The following is a 15,952-nucleotide window of genomic DNA, read 5'->3' as shown; positions in this document are numbered from 1 at the left end:
AATATCATCATCTTTTCTTTTAGGAATTATATGGAACAATATCATGTTTTCATAATTGTACGGGATAAAAGAGATGTGGATGACAAATCCTGTAAATATAATGGAAAATGAAGACATACAACACCTTTTTAAATCTTTTGTATAATTATGAGGGATATTTTTATAAAATAACTTGTAAAAATAACATCATTTTATATAAATTTCTTCATTTTAAAACATGATTATATAAAAAGTTATAAAAAAAAATTGTGCATATATCATTATTCATTTCCAAATAATAGTTTATTTATTACTGTTGTATTTCAACTTTTCCAAATAGCGCTTTTTAGCCGATATCAATAAATATTTGTTGAATATTTCATATATATTGCTTTCAACTCATTTTAAATTAATGTTATATATTAAATCTATTTAATAATAAAAAATAACTTTATAATATGAAATACTACATCAAATCATGTCAGTTTATCAATTTATTTTTTACAAATTCCTTAATGAGTATCTCCTTCAAGCTTAATTATTATCTCACTTGCAACACATCCTTTTTTTTTTTTTTTTTTTTTTTTTTGGGTTACGTTCACTCCATCTCCAATGTCTATTATGATATGAGAAATGATTTGGGGTCCGCAATTCTTTTGTAAAAAATGAATAAATATGAAAACGGCATGAAAAAAATATATTCTTTTAATAATAATAGTTTTTTTTTTTTTTAAAAGAAGTATACGAAACTTACATACTCTAAAATAGCATTACTCAAGCTAGGCTTGCATTGTGACCACAAGCAACACAATCCCGTTCCAATTCCGTTGTAATAATCAACATCAACCACACTTTCGTTCTTAGTCTCGAAGTTTCATCTCACAAGTATTTGTGGGCTTGATTCATCAGAACGAGACATTTTGGAGGTCAGGTTAATTTCTTAGATGAATGTCCCTTTGCATAATCGACAACACATGACACATCAGAGCGGCCAGTCCAATCAAATCCAAAGGATGTTATATACTCCGATAATGTAATCCAAATCAAAGATATAGCTCCAAACACAGTGATGACAGAGAAGACAAACAAGCCAATTGAGACAATGCACAACAGTTTATAACAAAAGAGAAAGAAGATACAAGATGCATAGCTGCTCAAATAGAATGTTATGGTAGTAACCTGTTCACACTGGCAAAATCTACGGTATCCTTTCATCTACAAAATTTATATTTCAAATCTTCCTCTAGTCTTTGAATTATCAATGAGAATGCTCCTGCAAGAACATAGCCCACGATTTATAAATTGTTCCATGAAATAGCTTGAATGGCACCACAACATCGGATAACAATATATAGTGCCTCACGTTGTACACAATTTTACGGAGTCTTTATTAAATCACATTTTTGTAAGTCGCCTCAGTCTCCAATTAATAAAGGTTCCCATATACTTGTAAGAAGTAATAGGCATTATTAAAGGTAAACACAAATTTATGATGATGCAAGAAAAGAGTGATTGCTGCTGAGAGATTTTGTAAACTTTAGTGCCAGAAAGACCAGCAATCACTTCACATAGAGCGCGGAGATAAAAGGTGTCACAAGCTTTTTGGGGGGAGGACAAAAAAGAATGTAGGCTGTAAACGTGAGAAATAGGTTAGAGAAGATTAACAAAAGAAACGGTCCCAAATAGAACAGAATAGACAGAACAAAAGATCTACATGCACACAGCCTTATTGATAAGACGAGGGTTTTTATGAATAGCTGATTTGGAAACTATATTTCCAGCATCTTTTTAACAATTAGACTGTAGAGAATTATCAGAATGCTTCAATAAAAACCTCTTTTTCGAAGGCAAAAATTAGATTTGAGACATATTGAAGTCAGCGGGAAAAGAACCTGAGACTGGGTTATCTCTATGCTGTAGTGATCCTTTCACCAGTAATGTACCCGGGATTTGCTGATAAACCTGTTATTATAAAGTTTGTATACTTTCAAATGTGTTCCAACGGTCGAACTCATTAATCAAGCCAAATAAAGAAGTAAGCATACCGAAATGCGAAAACCTACGCCATTTGAATGAGGGTGCAGACTGCTTGAACTATTAGATGTCTCTAGCACATGTTCACAACTTGTACCTTCATCAATAGCTTGTAACTCATTGTTAAGTATTGCTTTACAGTGGTCATTCGATGCGGTAATCTAACAAAATGAGATTGTGCTGCATGTGAGAACAATGATAACACAGAAATTATTCCAGATGCTAAGATAGATCGACATTCATGAACTTACATCAACTGTAAATGAGGAGGCATTCAATTCAGAGGATGCACCACAAGTACGGAAGAAAGACTCAATTGATTGCAATACATGGATTGCACTGAATTGGCGTTGAAGCCCCTAAGGAGTTGAGAACAAAGTTGCATCAGATGTAATGCTAGTAGGAAGAAAAACATAAAATATGAAATAACCACATAGATATATATATATATTTTTTTTATCATATGCCAACCTAAGCACAAATGCACATAGTAAATATACCAAGTTTTCCAATGCATACCTCGGCTTAAAATGTTTTGAACCATTTGTGGGACTGATCACTAATATAGATATGGTAATATAATCTTCCTTTCATAGTTACCTCTGAAGTGACTTAGATTATCCCTATTTTCATTCCAATTTTGGAAGAACATATGTTGTTTTTGTGTACGAGCCCAATGAACAATACAGAAAAACCTCAGATTGGACAACACTCAGGCATAAACATGAAAGGAAACACCATTTTCATCTTCAGGAATGGTCTAAGGGTGATAAAATCGTATGGGGCTAAATGAATCTCTAAGGGCATTCCTCAAGTTTTATTCAATGATACCATAATATCTTCACCTCCCAGGTTATACCTAGTCTTTTTAACTTTCTAATTCTTTGTACCCAGAATGGGAGAGAGAAGGGTTGACTTTGATTTGGGGACCAGATCATCACCCACTCTGCAAATTGAAAAACCAGGCACCCATACCTCAAGCATGAAAGAAATTATATTCTTCTCAGCCACATGCGGTGATACTATCTTCCTCACTGGAGGGACAAAGGACCAAGCAAGCCCCCATCGACATGTTTGGCCTTGGACAAATTCAGTAGTCTTTACTATGGTGACCCCAACCTCCCGAAGCTTCGATATAAGAGATTTGAGGTTTGACTTTCTCCCAACCATTGAAGTGTACCACCTAAAAATATATATATATATATAAATTTCTAAGAAAGAATTTGTTGATACATGGCTGATTAATAATAAGGATATAATAGACATGGTTAATACCGAAAAGACTGGTTCAAAACAGCACTATCTTCAATAATACGGGTTATAAAAGCCTTCTCTCCACCAGGACAAATCATCTCCTCTGGAGTGCCACCACAAGAAGTTTTTGGATTCAGTCCCGCTTCCTCCATGGTTTCAAAAAATGGAGGATTACACATGCAGAAGTCAAACTTCTCCCCGTCCCTTACCACACCAAGAAGTACAGGTGGCCCATGATACCTCTTGTTTGCATCAGCAAGCGGATCAAATGAAGTTAAGAGCAAAGGAACCGCTTCCTCCCTAACCTTTCTTGCACTCGACTCTGTTTTGCTTTCGCAAGAGAGCAACTCACCATCATGTAACTCTTCCACTGAATTATCGTCACAACTTTCAACCTTTCTAATTTCAATAAGTTGTGAAATATGTGCATTATTTTTAGCATTTTTCCTAGCCCACTCTAGTGCAATGTTGGTGAAGTCTTGCATCAAAAGATCAGGGGAAAAAAAACAAAGTACAAATTAGATTATACAAACTTTCAAAACCAGATTTAATAGACACAAACTACAAAAAACAGAAAAACTACCTGACCCCACAAAACTCCACCCAAGAAGAGATGCACCAAGAAGGGGGTAAATGCAGTTAGCTCCAGTTCCTATATCAAAACCCCTCACATTTTCATTACTGTCATTATTCCTGACAATGATGTCAGATGCGAGAAGATCTTCGATCCAATGGATATAATTGGATCTGTTGGGCACTGTAGGCAGAGCTGCCCGTCAGGAATCCACCTAGCAAAGTAAATCACCTGAAATTAATTAGGCCGGTACAACAAGGAAATTTCACCATTTGATGCAATTGCATAACAACAAACATTGCCTCAACGTAAGTTAGAGCAGCCTGCAGAAACAAACCGCATAAAATGTTTACCTCAAAACTGAATTGTGTATCATTTGGGACAGAACTACTTGGGCTAATAAGTTAAAAAAAATCCTATTTTTGATCACCAAGGTAACATGTCATCACAAACACGGATTGGTCACTTATACAACAGGACACTTAATATCATCAGTGACCACACAGCCAGGTAAAAGATTAAGGGTGCATATGATTATCCCAAGAAAATTTGGCAAGCTCCACTGCAACAGACATGGCATTGGAGAAAGAAAAAACATAACTTGTGCGCTTTTAAGGTTTGCAGGGTTCAAGTTCGAATTTCATAATAACCAGTTTTTCAAAGTTAACAAAGAACAATAAACGCGACTGAAGCAAAGTCACCCTCCAACCCAGTTTTATCAGAGAAACAATAGAACTTCCCAACAAAACTACATACAAAATTTGAACATCCAAGCGCATTAATGTAATACCACTGGAGGCCATGGTCGTGGAGGAGGAGAACACGGGTGAGCTCTCGGGTGGCGTTAAAGTCGGTCCAGTCGATTCTGGGGCGACCATCGCGGGTGTAGAAGACGAAGGGCTGGAAGGAAGGGTAGAGGGAGGCCAAGAGCGCGAAATCGGGTGGGTTTTCCGAGTACTTGTTTCTGGGATGGAGCATGGGTCGCTCCGGCTGCCTCCTCCTCTTCTTCTTGCTCGGCATTTTTCCGAATTTATGGACTTGCGGTATATCGGATTAGGAATTTGGGACCCTTGCCGCAGACGGGCTACATGCCCAGACGTAGGGCTTTGTGAGCGTTTTAAACTTTTAACGTCGAAATTGGAAGACGTTTATAAATTTGACAGAAAATACTGATCCCATATTATAGTAGCTGTAAAGACAACTCTTGTACTTATTAAATCGACAAGATGACCACAAAAGATTTTGTGGCGTTGGGTCTTCTCAAACAAAAATAAATAAAAGAATTTTGTAGCATCGACGATCGTATGAGTTATGGTTATTTAAGTTTTTGACGCAGTCGCCATAATAGGCTCTCATGGCAGTGATATATTGATATGTGAAATTATTTACATCAGCCTGTAGTCGTAGCACACCTCATGTGCTGAGTTAAAAAAAAAAAAAAATCATGTGAGGTATGCGGAGAGTTGTATAGCCGCACTCTATCGATATTGCAGGTACAAGGGTGCCAAATCCTAAGGGCAGGAATGAGATATATTAATAATATTTAAATTTTTTTTATAATTTTATTGCATCCAATATAGGAAAACAAATTGATAATATTATTTTCTTCGCTCGTAATCTAGGTTGCATTTGGATGGTGAGATATTTTCAAATATTATATAAATAGTAATAAAAATTAATGATAAAATATTAAATAGTAGTAAAAAGTATGAGGGGGTGTTATCCCCTAGGCTAGGCATGGAGAAGGGACTAGGCACCCTGGGCCGGACTAGGAGAAGGGTCCAAGCTCGAGCCCAAAGATGAGGTCTAGGTTGTGCCGAGCATATCCAAGAGGCCCAAAGAGAATGGATAATTAGGCAGGAAACAATGACAGACATATGACAAGAGGGACAATCTTACACCCCACTGGCCGACAGACAGAGACATTCTTTGACCCTAAACTTCAGCACCCAAACGTGTCAGGAATGTGAGAATATCTGGTTAAGATCACATCGCATTAATGAGACGGGAAGAGTTATGAAGGAGAAACACGCTACATTCAATGTAACCCAAGGCTCGGTACGCACGACGTAAGGCCTTATATCAAGGGCAATCACCATGGTTATATGGTTGATGTCATGCCGCATTAATGAGATGGAGAGAGCTATGAGGGGGTGGCACGCCACATTCAATTTGTCCCAAGGCTCAGTATACGCAACGTGGAGTCTTATGCCAGAAGCAATCACCATCAGACTTGAGTGGCCTGCGGCACAACAGGTGGACGACATGGACATCTTATCCCATACGGAGCGGCACATCCACTACCATGAAGGTCAGACAATCAGGTATAAATAGACTCTTCCCACGACTAGTAAAGAGGTTGAGATCTACATGCATTCTCACTACAACTTTTCTTAAGATATTCTCCCTTCAATTTCGTCACTGAAATTAACTTGAGTATCGAAGGTATCACGGACCCTGAACCCACCATTCTTTATCTCAACAGGAACCAATCTGAGCCCCAACAGCGTGGAGTTGCCCGAGTTGCGAAACACGATCTCAACAAAAAATTTATAAAAAATAATAATAAAATAAAAAATAATAATAAAATATTCTCAATACTCAAACTAAACCTTCATCACAGCGAGAATATGAAAACAGATTATCAATGATGAATTCATGTGAAGAAATATTGAGAACTATAATGGAGAAAATTTCACCAAACCAACGGCTGATTTGCTGTAATAATTATAGTTGAAACTTTAAAAGATGCACTCATTGCTATGAAATAAATGCGATCGCCAAAATTCAGACAACATTATTTTTAAATCTGCCTCATTCGTCATAATGATTTAAAGATATAGATTTATTGCAATTTTCTTATTCAAATAGCTTCTATAATTTTGAGCCAAATAGATATAATCAGTAGACTCACAAATTCACAGTATCAAATATGGTACGTGAGCAGTACAGATCCCAATTTTAAGCACAATAGCAGTTTAAAAGAAAAATAATATTTATAATTTTAAAATGTGTAAATTTTGTTTATTATTTAAAAAAATAAATAAATATATAATTCACGTAAAAAAATTATTTTTTTAATAATAAATTTTACTTTTTTTAAAAAAAATATACGAGATATTGAAGTTTACTTTATAGCACATTTCAACTGAATTTATATACCTTCTCTTAGGGCATGTTTGAATATTAAAGTGATATTAAATGATTTATGAATAATAATAAAAAAATAATAATAAAATATTAAATAATAATAAAGTGATCACTGCTCAAATATAGTGTTAAGAGAAATTTTATTTGTAGTTTATAAATAGAGATTGTATGTATAAATTTTTTATTAAATTAAAAAAATATTATTATAATTTTAAAAAAAATTAAAAATAAAATTAATGAAGAGTGGACGTAACATTGCCAAAAAAAAAAGAAGGGGGGGGGGGGGGGGGGGGGGGGGGGGGAAGAGTGGACGTAACATTGCTGATAGTGTTAATCAATCTTATCTGAAAAAGAAACAACAAATTGAAGTTAAAAATGAATTGGGACCATGAGTTACGGAAAAAGTTGCGAGCCTATCCGTAAAATCAGAGTGCTGACTCGGCATCGGAGACAGCATCCGATGGATAATGTCGCCTTCTATGTGTACAAAAAGAAAAATCAACCTTTTCACTTTCTCTTCACCCTGTTTGTGTTCTCCTCTCTCTCGTGCGCTCTCTCTCTCTCTCTCTCTCTATATATATATATATAAACGCCCACCAGCATTGTTCACTTCAAAGTTCGATTTCCACTTCAGCAAACAACAGCCTTGCACAAAACCACCTTGTCTTATATTTCGTCTACACAAAACCGTAGCCATTTTTGTAGCGCAGCAGAAACAGAGACAGGTCGGAGGAGGTGAAGGAGACCTCAGACAGATAAAAATGGCTTCCACTGCATCACTGTACGAGGTTCTTGGGATCCCCATGAGCGCGAGTTGCCACGAGATCAAAGCTGCCTATAGAAGGCTGGCAAGAATGTGCCACCCTGATGTGGTGGCCATTGGCCGGAAGGAAACATCGGCCAACGAGTTCATGAAGATCCATGCAGCGTATTCGACGCTTTCCGACCCCGACAAGCGTGCTTGTTACGATAGAGAAATTTATAGGCATCGTCGAGGGCATTATGGTTCTTCGGCGCTGACATCGGCAACGGCCATGAGGACGGCGATGTCGGGGTTTGCGGCATGTACTAAGAGGAACTGGGAGACCGATCAGTGTTGGTAACTGCATTCGATTTAGAAGGCTATATATATGTACGGCCGTGTCATCCTCTCTGTTCTTTACTTTGTGTGATAAACTTTAGGTTTTGATTGAAAGCGGTGTAGCAAAAAGTGAGAAATGAGCAAGATGCCTTTTTTTTTCTTTTTTATTATTTGCACAAGTCGCCTTCGTATAAAAGTGGGCTAATTAAAAAAAAATGATTATATATATATATATATGTATTTTTTTTAAAGTAATGCTACCACCACAAAAAAATAATAATAATAATAATAATAATCTGACAAAATTAAATACATAATGTGATTTTATATAATGCGTTAGATTTATTTTATAATAAAAATAATTTTATATTCTAATATACAATATTAAGTCATATTGATTTATAGATTTATTTTTTTAAAAATATATATTTACTTTACGATAAAAATAACTTTTTACTATAGATTTCACTTTTTTCTAAATACTTACGTGAAAATGAAATCAACTCCATTCTTCACTTCTACTTTATAATAAAACCAACTTTATTAAACTACATCCTTTATGGTCTTCACGTTGTGTAATAAATTTTTGGCTTTTATGTGAACAAATTACCTTAGAGTATTGGCATTATTTTCATCAAAAGGTTCGCTAAATGTAAAATATAATGAATTTTATCAAAATACAAATGCATTGAATTAACCAAAAGTATAAGTGAGAAGTTTTGAATTACAGTAAACTGATGAGTTTCTTCAAATTTAAAGGGCTATTGTTCACCAAACAAAACTATTCTTTATTCACGTTTAATCTTCAATGAATTTTTTTATTCACATTTAATCTCCAACAGACCTTTAATCTATACAAATATTTTTTAATTTCGTGCATGCAATATCCCATAATAGTATAGAAAGGTGTGATTTTATCCAGTATCCAAAAAATATAATAATATTATATTATTATTTTGATGAATTCAATAGTTAATCTAATGTAAAATTATAGCTAAGACGATTTTAGATTTATGAAAAATATGTACTTTTAATCAAATTTTAGAAATAATTTTGATGAAGTTAATATTAATGCTCTTAGTATAAAGTGGGTTGATTAAAAAATTGATTTTTAATTTATCTTTTTTAAAATTCCACTATTACTAAAAAATTTTATAAAAATAAATTCATAAAATTTTATATGAAACGTTAAACTTTACCGTTTAACATAGCACGTAAATCCATAGATTTACTTTTTATAAAATCCCAAAACTTCTACTTTTTGTTGCCTCCATTTTCGTTTTTGAATTTTCCTTGCCGGTGAATCGTATCGATCGATCGCTTGAAAATGAGTAAACAAGGACGTGACGTTATGACACGACCCTCCTAACCACTACCAACAATATTCATAAAATAAATTATTTGTACTTCATTTTGATTTTATTGGCATGTTTGAAATAGATCAATGACTTCTCAAAATGTGGCGTATAATACAAATTTAAAATAAAGAGTAATATTATATCTCCCAAGCTATTTCAACGTTCCTTTTAGGTGTGTCCAAATCTTATGTATTTTGTTTTTTTTTTAGAAAAGGATTTACACAACTAATTAAAAAATATTCCATCCTGAAACATAATTATGAAATATATTGTAAAATGTATAGTATAATATCATTATTATTTTAACCCACAGCTTAAGCGTCACCATTAATTACCCTTAGATTGTATTGCACGAAAATAATTAATGGCATATTGAATGAGCTAGGACTTTCCTTTTCCTCTGCTGCTAAAATTGCCAACATGATTTTAGACCAACCAATTTGCCATACTGATATATGAGTAATGCTAGGTACAAGTTCTAAATAGATAAACTTTATACAAATTCTTTGTAAAAAAGTGGATCACACTAATAAAGAATAGTTTTTTTACACTTTTTTAAGGTATGATCTACCTTTTTATAAGGGTTTGCATAGAACTTATCTATTTGACACTTGTACAAATCATTTCTCTTAAAATAATTAAGAGAAGAATGGTAGTTTTTTAGTGTCTACATAAAAGGTGGGAGAAAAAAATGATTAACCATCTACCAATATATATCTCCTCCACTCCATGTCATGTTGGCAGCACCGTCGTCCCAAACAACCACCTTCATGAATCCCTTGACCGCCTTATACCACCTACGCGAACGTAAAGACAAATTCAAACCTAATCCCCTATAGCTTTCACGAAAAAACCAAAACATAGACATCTAAACATATTTAGGTGTTGATGTCATAACATGATAACTACTCTATATGGTTTCTTTGGATAAAGGAAACGTTCAGTCACCATTGGGTTTATTTTTTTAACAGGGTAATTGATTAGAAGGGGATCCAATGTGTTTCGACGATGGGTCTGCTTAGGCCATGGCAGACATCGTGAAGTAGATCCTGGCATGACCAATACAACTGGCAGACAAGGTGACCAAAGCAGTCGACAATGCACATTCTTTCAAACATGATTGCTCAAAACTCAAGGTCAAGATTGAGAGGTTAGCAGCCCTTTTACGCCAGGCGGCGGGAACTAGTAACTAGTAATGACCTCTATGAGCGTCCCAACGCGTCGCATCATTGATGACACAGAATAAGTCCTCAATAAAGCCCTTTGCGCTGGTTATAAAGTGTCATGCCAATGGCATCATGAAGAGAGTTTTCACCATCATCCTTGTTGCAGTGTTTAGGAAAACATCCATGCAACTCGAGAATTCAATAGGTGATGTGTCATGGCTTCTTTGTGTGTCCGCCTCTGTGGATGATCGCGATGATGAGTATCTGGGTCTTACTCCAATAACATCCAACGAGCCAATTCTCTGCCTCATATGAGAGCAAATTGCTTTTCTACACAATGGATCTTCGTTAGAGGACTGCTCGGATGTGGCTGCCTCGTTGGTGTCATCGGCTCGGGATAATGATTGATACGGTAAGCTTATTATAGAAGAAGGTGGTGTCAGAGGCCTCTTGAATTTGCTAAAGAATGACAAATGGAAAGTCAAGAAAATGCCACTAGGGCCATTGGCTTACTTGGTCGTGACCCTGAAAGCTTCAAACATATTAGAAATGGAGGGGTTTGCTCTGTGTTTGTGAAAATCATCAAAGAAAGGCACATGAAGGTCCAAAATATGGTGGCTTGGGCAATCTCAAAAATAGATGCTCATCACCCCAAATGCCAAGACCATTCTGCGCAAAACAATGCAATTTGGTTGTGGGTTAGTCATCTTGCCTTTGAGACCATTCAAAAACATAGCAAGTATGCCATTGTAAGCAAACAAAAAATGGCAAGTAATAACCCGAAATAATAAAAAGGAAAACAAAGACTACGATTGCTCAAATTGCTCACCCAACAGAAGATCAAGCTTCGAGCCAGATGCACGATGTGGTTACAAACACCATGGCTAGGAGAAGCAAGACTCTTGCCCATTCACAACCACGAACATCATAAAACCACAAAACACAACACTTGCATGGCCTTGCAAAGACCAATCACGACAATACACGAAACACAACACCTACAACAATATGTTACGTTACCAGGTGCTAGCATTAATGGGAGGGAGTTTGAAGATCCAGCTACCAAGGCCCAGATGAAGGCAATGGAGGCAAGAGCCCTAAGGTAGATGTGCAAGTGAAACGTATTTATTTGTCAAAAGAGCATCACCGAATCAAGAGTTCTTTTATGCTTTGTTGTGCTCTTAGAAAAAGGACCTGATGATGCCTAGTCCAATTTAGTAGGGGCATTGATGGAGATCACGATAGTCGCCGAGCAAAATGTTGAGTTAAGACGCTCTGCTTTCAAGCCTACTTCCCTGACTACCAAAACTATAGTTGAACAATTTCTTAAAATTATAGAGGCGTCCAACTCGGATCTCCTCCTACCATGCATCAAATCAACTGGAAACTTGGTAAGAACTTTTAGAGTAATAGAGAACAAGAATTAATGGGCCATTGGTGAAGCTGCTTAATTGATGAAAGAGAGCCCAAGGTTTGCATAGAAGCTACTATTTCACTAAGCAAGTTTTCATGCACCAACTATTTCCTCCATGATTATCACTACAAAGCCATCATAGATGCAGGAGGAGCTAAACACTTAATTTATTTTGGTGAACAAATGGTCCAAATCCTTGCACGTATTCTTCTATGTTTTATTGCATTACATGTACCCGACAGTGAGACACTTGCACAAGAAGATGTGCTTATTGTGCTTGAGTGGACATCAAAGCAGGCACAACTAGTTGAAGAACCTTTAATTGATTCACTATTACCTGAAGCCAAAAGTAGGTTGGAGCTCTATCAGTCTAGAGGTCCAAGAGGATTCCATTAGGTTCATAAAATTTAATTGAACAATTTTGCTCAAGAAACATTGATCTAGTTAATTAATGTGGTTTTATTTTGGCTTTTCATTTTCGTAGATCAATATGTGTGTGTATATATATATGTACTAAAGTAGGGGGCGCCCTTAATGGGCGTGCCCTCGTCACTTTCCTTATTGGGATGCCTGGCATAACAGGAGTTATGCTGTAACTTTGGCTGGTCTTAAAGGCCAGCCAACGGTTACCATGCGAGGACTGCTTTTTAAATCAGTTCTCCATTCATGGCAAACATAGTCTCGGCATTTTGAGAGTTTCTATGTTCTGTGAGTGAAAATAGTTAGGTTGTACGCATATTGAGTGTGTCTATAGATTTAACTACGCAGCACACTCACACACTGACTGAAGGAGAAATCAGAGGTTTGAACACTGGATTCACTTGTAGAACAACTACACAAATGATCCTTGAGGTATTTCTTCCGCTATGCACATTTACATAAATTCTAACATTGGTATTAGAGCAATTGTTTGTTGTTCCTAGTGATATATATGTCTTTATTTTTTCTTGTTCATGTGATATTGTTATTTTTTTCATACGTTATATGAATCTGATCATGTGTATATATGTGATGAGTCCCTATTTTTTTTTTTTTAAAAAAAAAAAAACATGTTTTTGAGACTATTAAAAATGCCATGATCTCTTACCGTAAGTCTTTATCTCCGTTTACATGAACATTGTCATTACCAGATGTATTTGACAGTATGCTTTTTTATGCATTCATCTGTTGAAATGTATATAGATTGTATTGTAATTTTTTTTTTTGAGAATAAAATATATGTTATATTCACCAAGTGCCGCTGATTCGTGATGCGGCACATGGTCTTGGTGCTCACCAAGTGCCGCATGCACCATGGTAGTGCACACCGCACGGTTATTGCACAACCACATGGGTACTGCTCACACTGTGTAGTGCTGAGCACAACGTGTGGTGGTGCTACTCCCACCACACGCTGCTGCGCGCACCACAATCATTGCACACATCGTAGTGGTGCAATGTGCACCATGGGCGCTACCCACCACAGTTGTCGCTCAAAGTGATGTTCAGAGCACACTAGTGAGTGCTCTTCCATTCTGGAGTAACTCTGTGAACCGATGGCTCACTATAGTGGCAGCAAAGGGTTGCTTTTTTTTTGGTATTGTTCACATGAACAGTGGCCAAAACCTGAGATTGAAGACGGTGTTTTTCTTTTTATTTAAACTGATTCGATTTTTTTTTCTTCCCAAAAACGTGTTTTATTAATTTTTTTTTTCAAATAAGTGTAAATGAAAAAAGAAGGGTTAGGTCTTGGCTTATTTTTCAACCTTGCTTGAGAATTTATTTTTTATTTTTTTAAACAAGACACCATCTTGAAGTTTTTTTTTATTATAAGCCTTTTTTGTGAGATATATTGTGTTAAAATGGAAAAATAAGTGTTTTTCATGTGTTTTGAACTCAAGACCTAGAGGGATCCAAGGGCTAGGCATACCACTAGGTTGCTGCTTCCTTTTAGTGATAGGTGGGGTTTTTATTTTATTTATATACTAAATGTGCCGAAGCAAAAAAAAAAAAATGGCATAATTATTTTTTCATATATATGATTGATTTATGAAATTATTACTGGATTAGTGGAAGTATGGTTGAAATTAAATTATTATTTTTAGCTTCCCATACAATTTAAAATTGTGCGAAAACTAAGTTGAAAGTTAATAATTAGACATTGTGGCGCAATAGATGAAAATGAAGCTTAGCGAATTTTTGATATTGCGACATGTCTAAATTATTTTTCTTTTTAACTTAGATTAAGGCAGCATTTTTTTTAAGTGTGCGTGTAATATCTAATTTGTGCATTTTTTGTAGTGAAATGGCATTGAAAGGTATTGTTGCCGATTTAAACAATGCAGAAAAGTTGGATGAGGAGAATTATGACATTTGGTATCGTAAGATCCACTATGTCTTGAATGAGCAAGAGGTTTGTGACCTTAACTTACTCCCTAACTGAGCCTGAAAATGGGAACTCAGAACAACACCGAAATGATCATGAGGCCTTTTAGAATTGGCTCAAGAAGGATCCATGTGTGCACTTTACTATGTTAAACAGCATGCACAATGACCTTATCGGTGAGTTCGAGGAGTACAACACTGCTCAGAGTATGTGGCAAGCACTGAAAATGAAGTTCGGGGGAACTTCTGCCCGAGATTGTGTGGATTGACTATGAGGTTTGACTTTTACAAGATGCGCTTAGAACACACGTTAAAGTAGTATCTTAGAACGATATCACCAATGATCCGTGAACACAGAATGACAAGAAACAATCTGATTGATGAGCAATGAGTCCAAGCGGTGATATGATCACTACCCAACTATTGAGAAACAATGAGCCAGAATTTGATGCACAATGAGAACATCAAAACCTTTGATGATGTGTCACGTCATTTGGAACTTGAGGCAGAATTTATCCTGTGTGGTTGAATCTGGCTTGCATAAAACAGTTAGGCCTAAGCACAAGAATAACAAGCTTGGGGTAACTAATGGACGTGTGCAAAAAGAGTCAGGAACTTTCAAGCGTATCAAGAAAGGCAAGCGCTTAAAGAACAAGTCCAAACATCATTGTTTTAACTGTAGAAAGAAAAACCACTTCGCTCAAGACAGAACTGAGTCGAAGAAGGTACAATCTAACTGTTCTCTTTCTGTTTGTGCAACTAGTCATGTGATGGTTGCTCACTCCTACCCTATGTGAACTGTTGATTCAGGAGTGATTGAGCACATAGCAACAGACAGAGTCGGATTTGTGGAGTATCGTCGAATTCCTGTTGAGAGTCATGATATCTAATTTGTGCATTTTTTGTAGTGAAATGGCATTGAAAGGTATTGTTGCCGATTTAAACAATGCAGAAAAGTTGGATGAGGAGAATTATGACATTTGGTATCGTAAGATCCACTATGTCTTGAATGAGCAAGAGGTTTGGGAGACCTTAACTTACTCCCTAACTGAGCCTGAAAATGGGAACTCAGAACAACACCGAAATGATCATGAGGCCTTTTAGAATTGGCTCAAGAAGGATCCATGTGTGCACTTTACTATGTTAAACAGCATGCACAATGACCTTATCGGTGAGTTCGAGGAGTACAACACTGCTCAGAGTATGTGGCAAGCACTGAAAATGAAGTTCGGGGGAACTTCTGCCCGAGATTGTGTGGATTGACTATGAGGTTTGACTTTTACAAGATGCGCTTAGAACACACGTTAAAGTAGTATCTTAGAACGATATCACCAATGATCCGTGAACACAGAATGACAAGAAACAATCTGATTGATGAGCAATGAGTCCAAGCGGTGATATGATCACTACCCAACTATTGAGAAACAATGAGCCAGAATTTGATGCACAATGAGAACATCAAAACCTTTGATGATGTGTCACGTCATTTGGAACTTGAGGCAGAATTTATCCTGTGTGGTTGAATCTGGCTTGCATAAAACAGTTAGGCCTAAGCACAAGAATAACAAGCTTGGGGTA

The 15,952-nt window shown here is 36.1% G+C and overlaps 2 protein-coding genes and 1 pseudogene across 2 annotated transcripts; 2 read left to right on the top strand and 1 right to left on the bottom strand.

The window, feature by feature from the left end:
* Window positions 1-1,049: 1,049 nt before the first annotated feature.
* Window positions 1,050-4,991, bottom strand: LOC121258194 (U6 small nuclear RNA (adenine-(43)-N(6))-methyltransferase). Its single transcript, XM_041159587.1, is given in 9 exon segments — window positions 1,050-1,252; window positions 1,872-1,941; window positions 2,025-2,174; window positions 2,265-2,372; window positions 2,989-3,196; window positions 3,289-3,745; window positions 3,851-4,030; window positions 4,033-4,055; window positions 4,632-4,991. Coding segments are annotated over 9 exon segments (1,488 nt in total). The 5' UTR covers window positions 4,862-4,991; the 3' UTR covers window positions 1,050-1,190.
* Window positions 4,992-7,532: 2,541 nt separating this feature from the next.
* On the top strand, window positions 7,533-8,251 carry LOC121258119 (chaperone protein dnaJ 11, chloroplastic-like). The gene has a single exon (XM_041159493.1). It carries the CDS (start codon window positions 7,753-7,755, stop codon window positions 8,092-8,094), a length of 342 nt encoding a protein of 113 aa, XP_041015427.1. The 5' UTR covers window positions 7,533-7,752; the 3' UTR covers window positions 8,095-8,251.
* A 2,204-nt stretch (window positions 8,252-10,455) lies between these two features.
* On the top strand, window positions 10,456-12,406 carry LOC121257154 (annotated as a pseudogene).
* The last annotated feature ends 3,546 nt before the right edge of the window (window positions 12,407-15,952 follow it).

Source organism: Juglans microcarpa x Juglans regia, chromosome 3S (assembly GCF_004785595.1).
Source record: "Juglans microcarpa x Juglans regia isolate MS1-56 chromosome 3S, Jm3101_v1.0, whole genome shotgun sequence".
NCBI lineage: Eukaryota > Viridiplantae > Streptophyta > Magnoliopsida > Fagales > Juglandaceae > Juglans > Juglans microcarpa x Juglans regia.
Note: the sequence above shows the minus strand (reverse complement) of the source record. Positions and strands in the feature narration are given on the sequence as shown.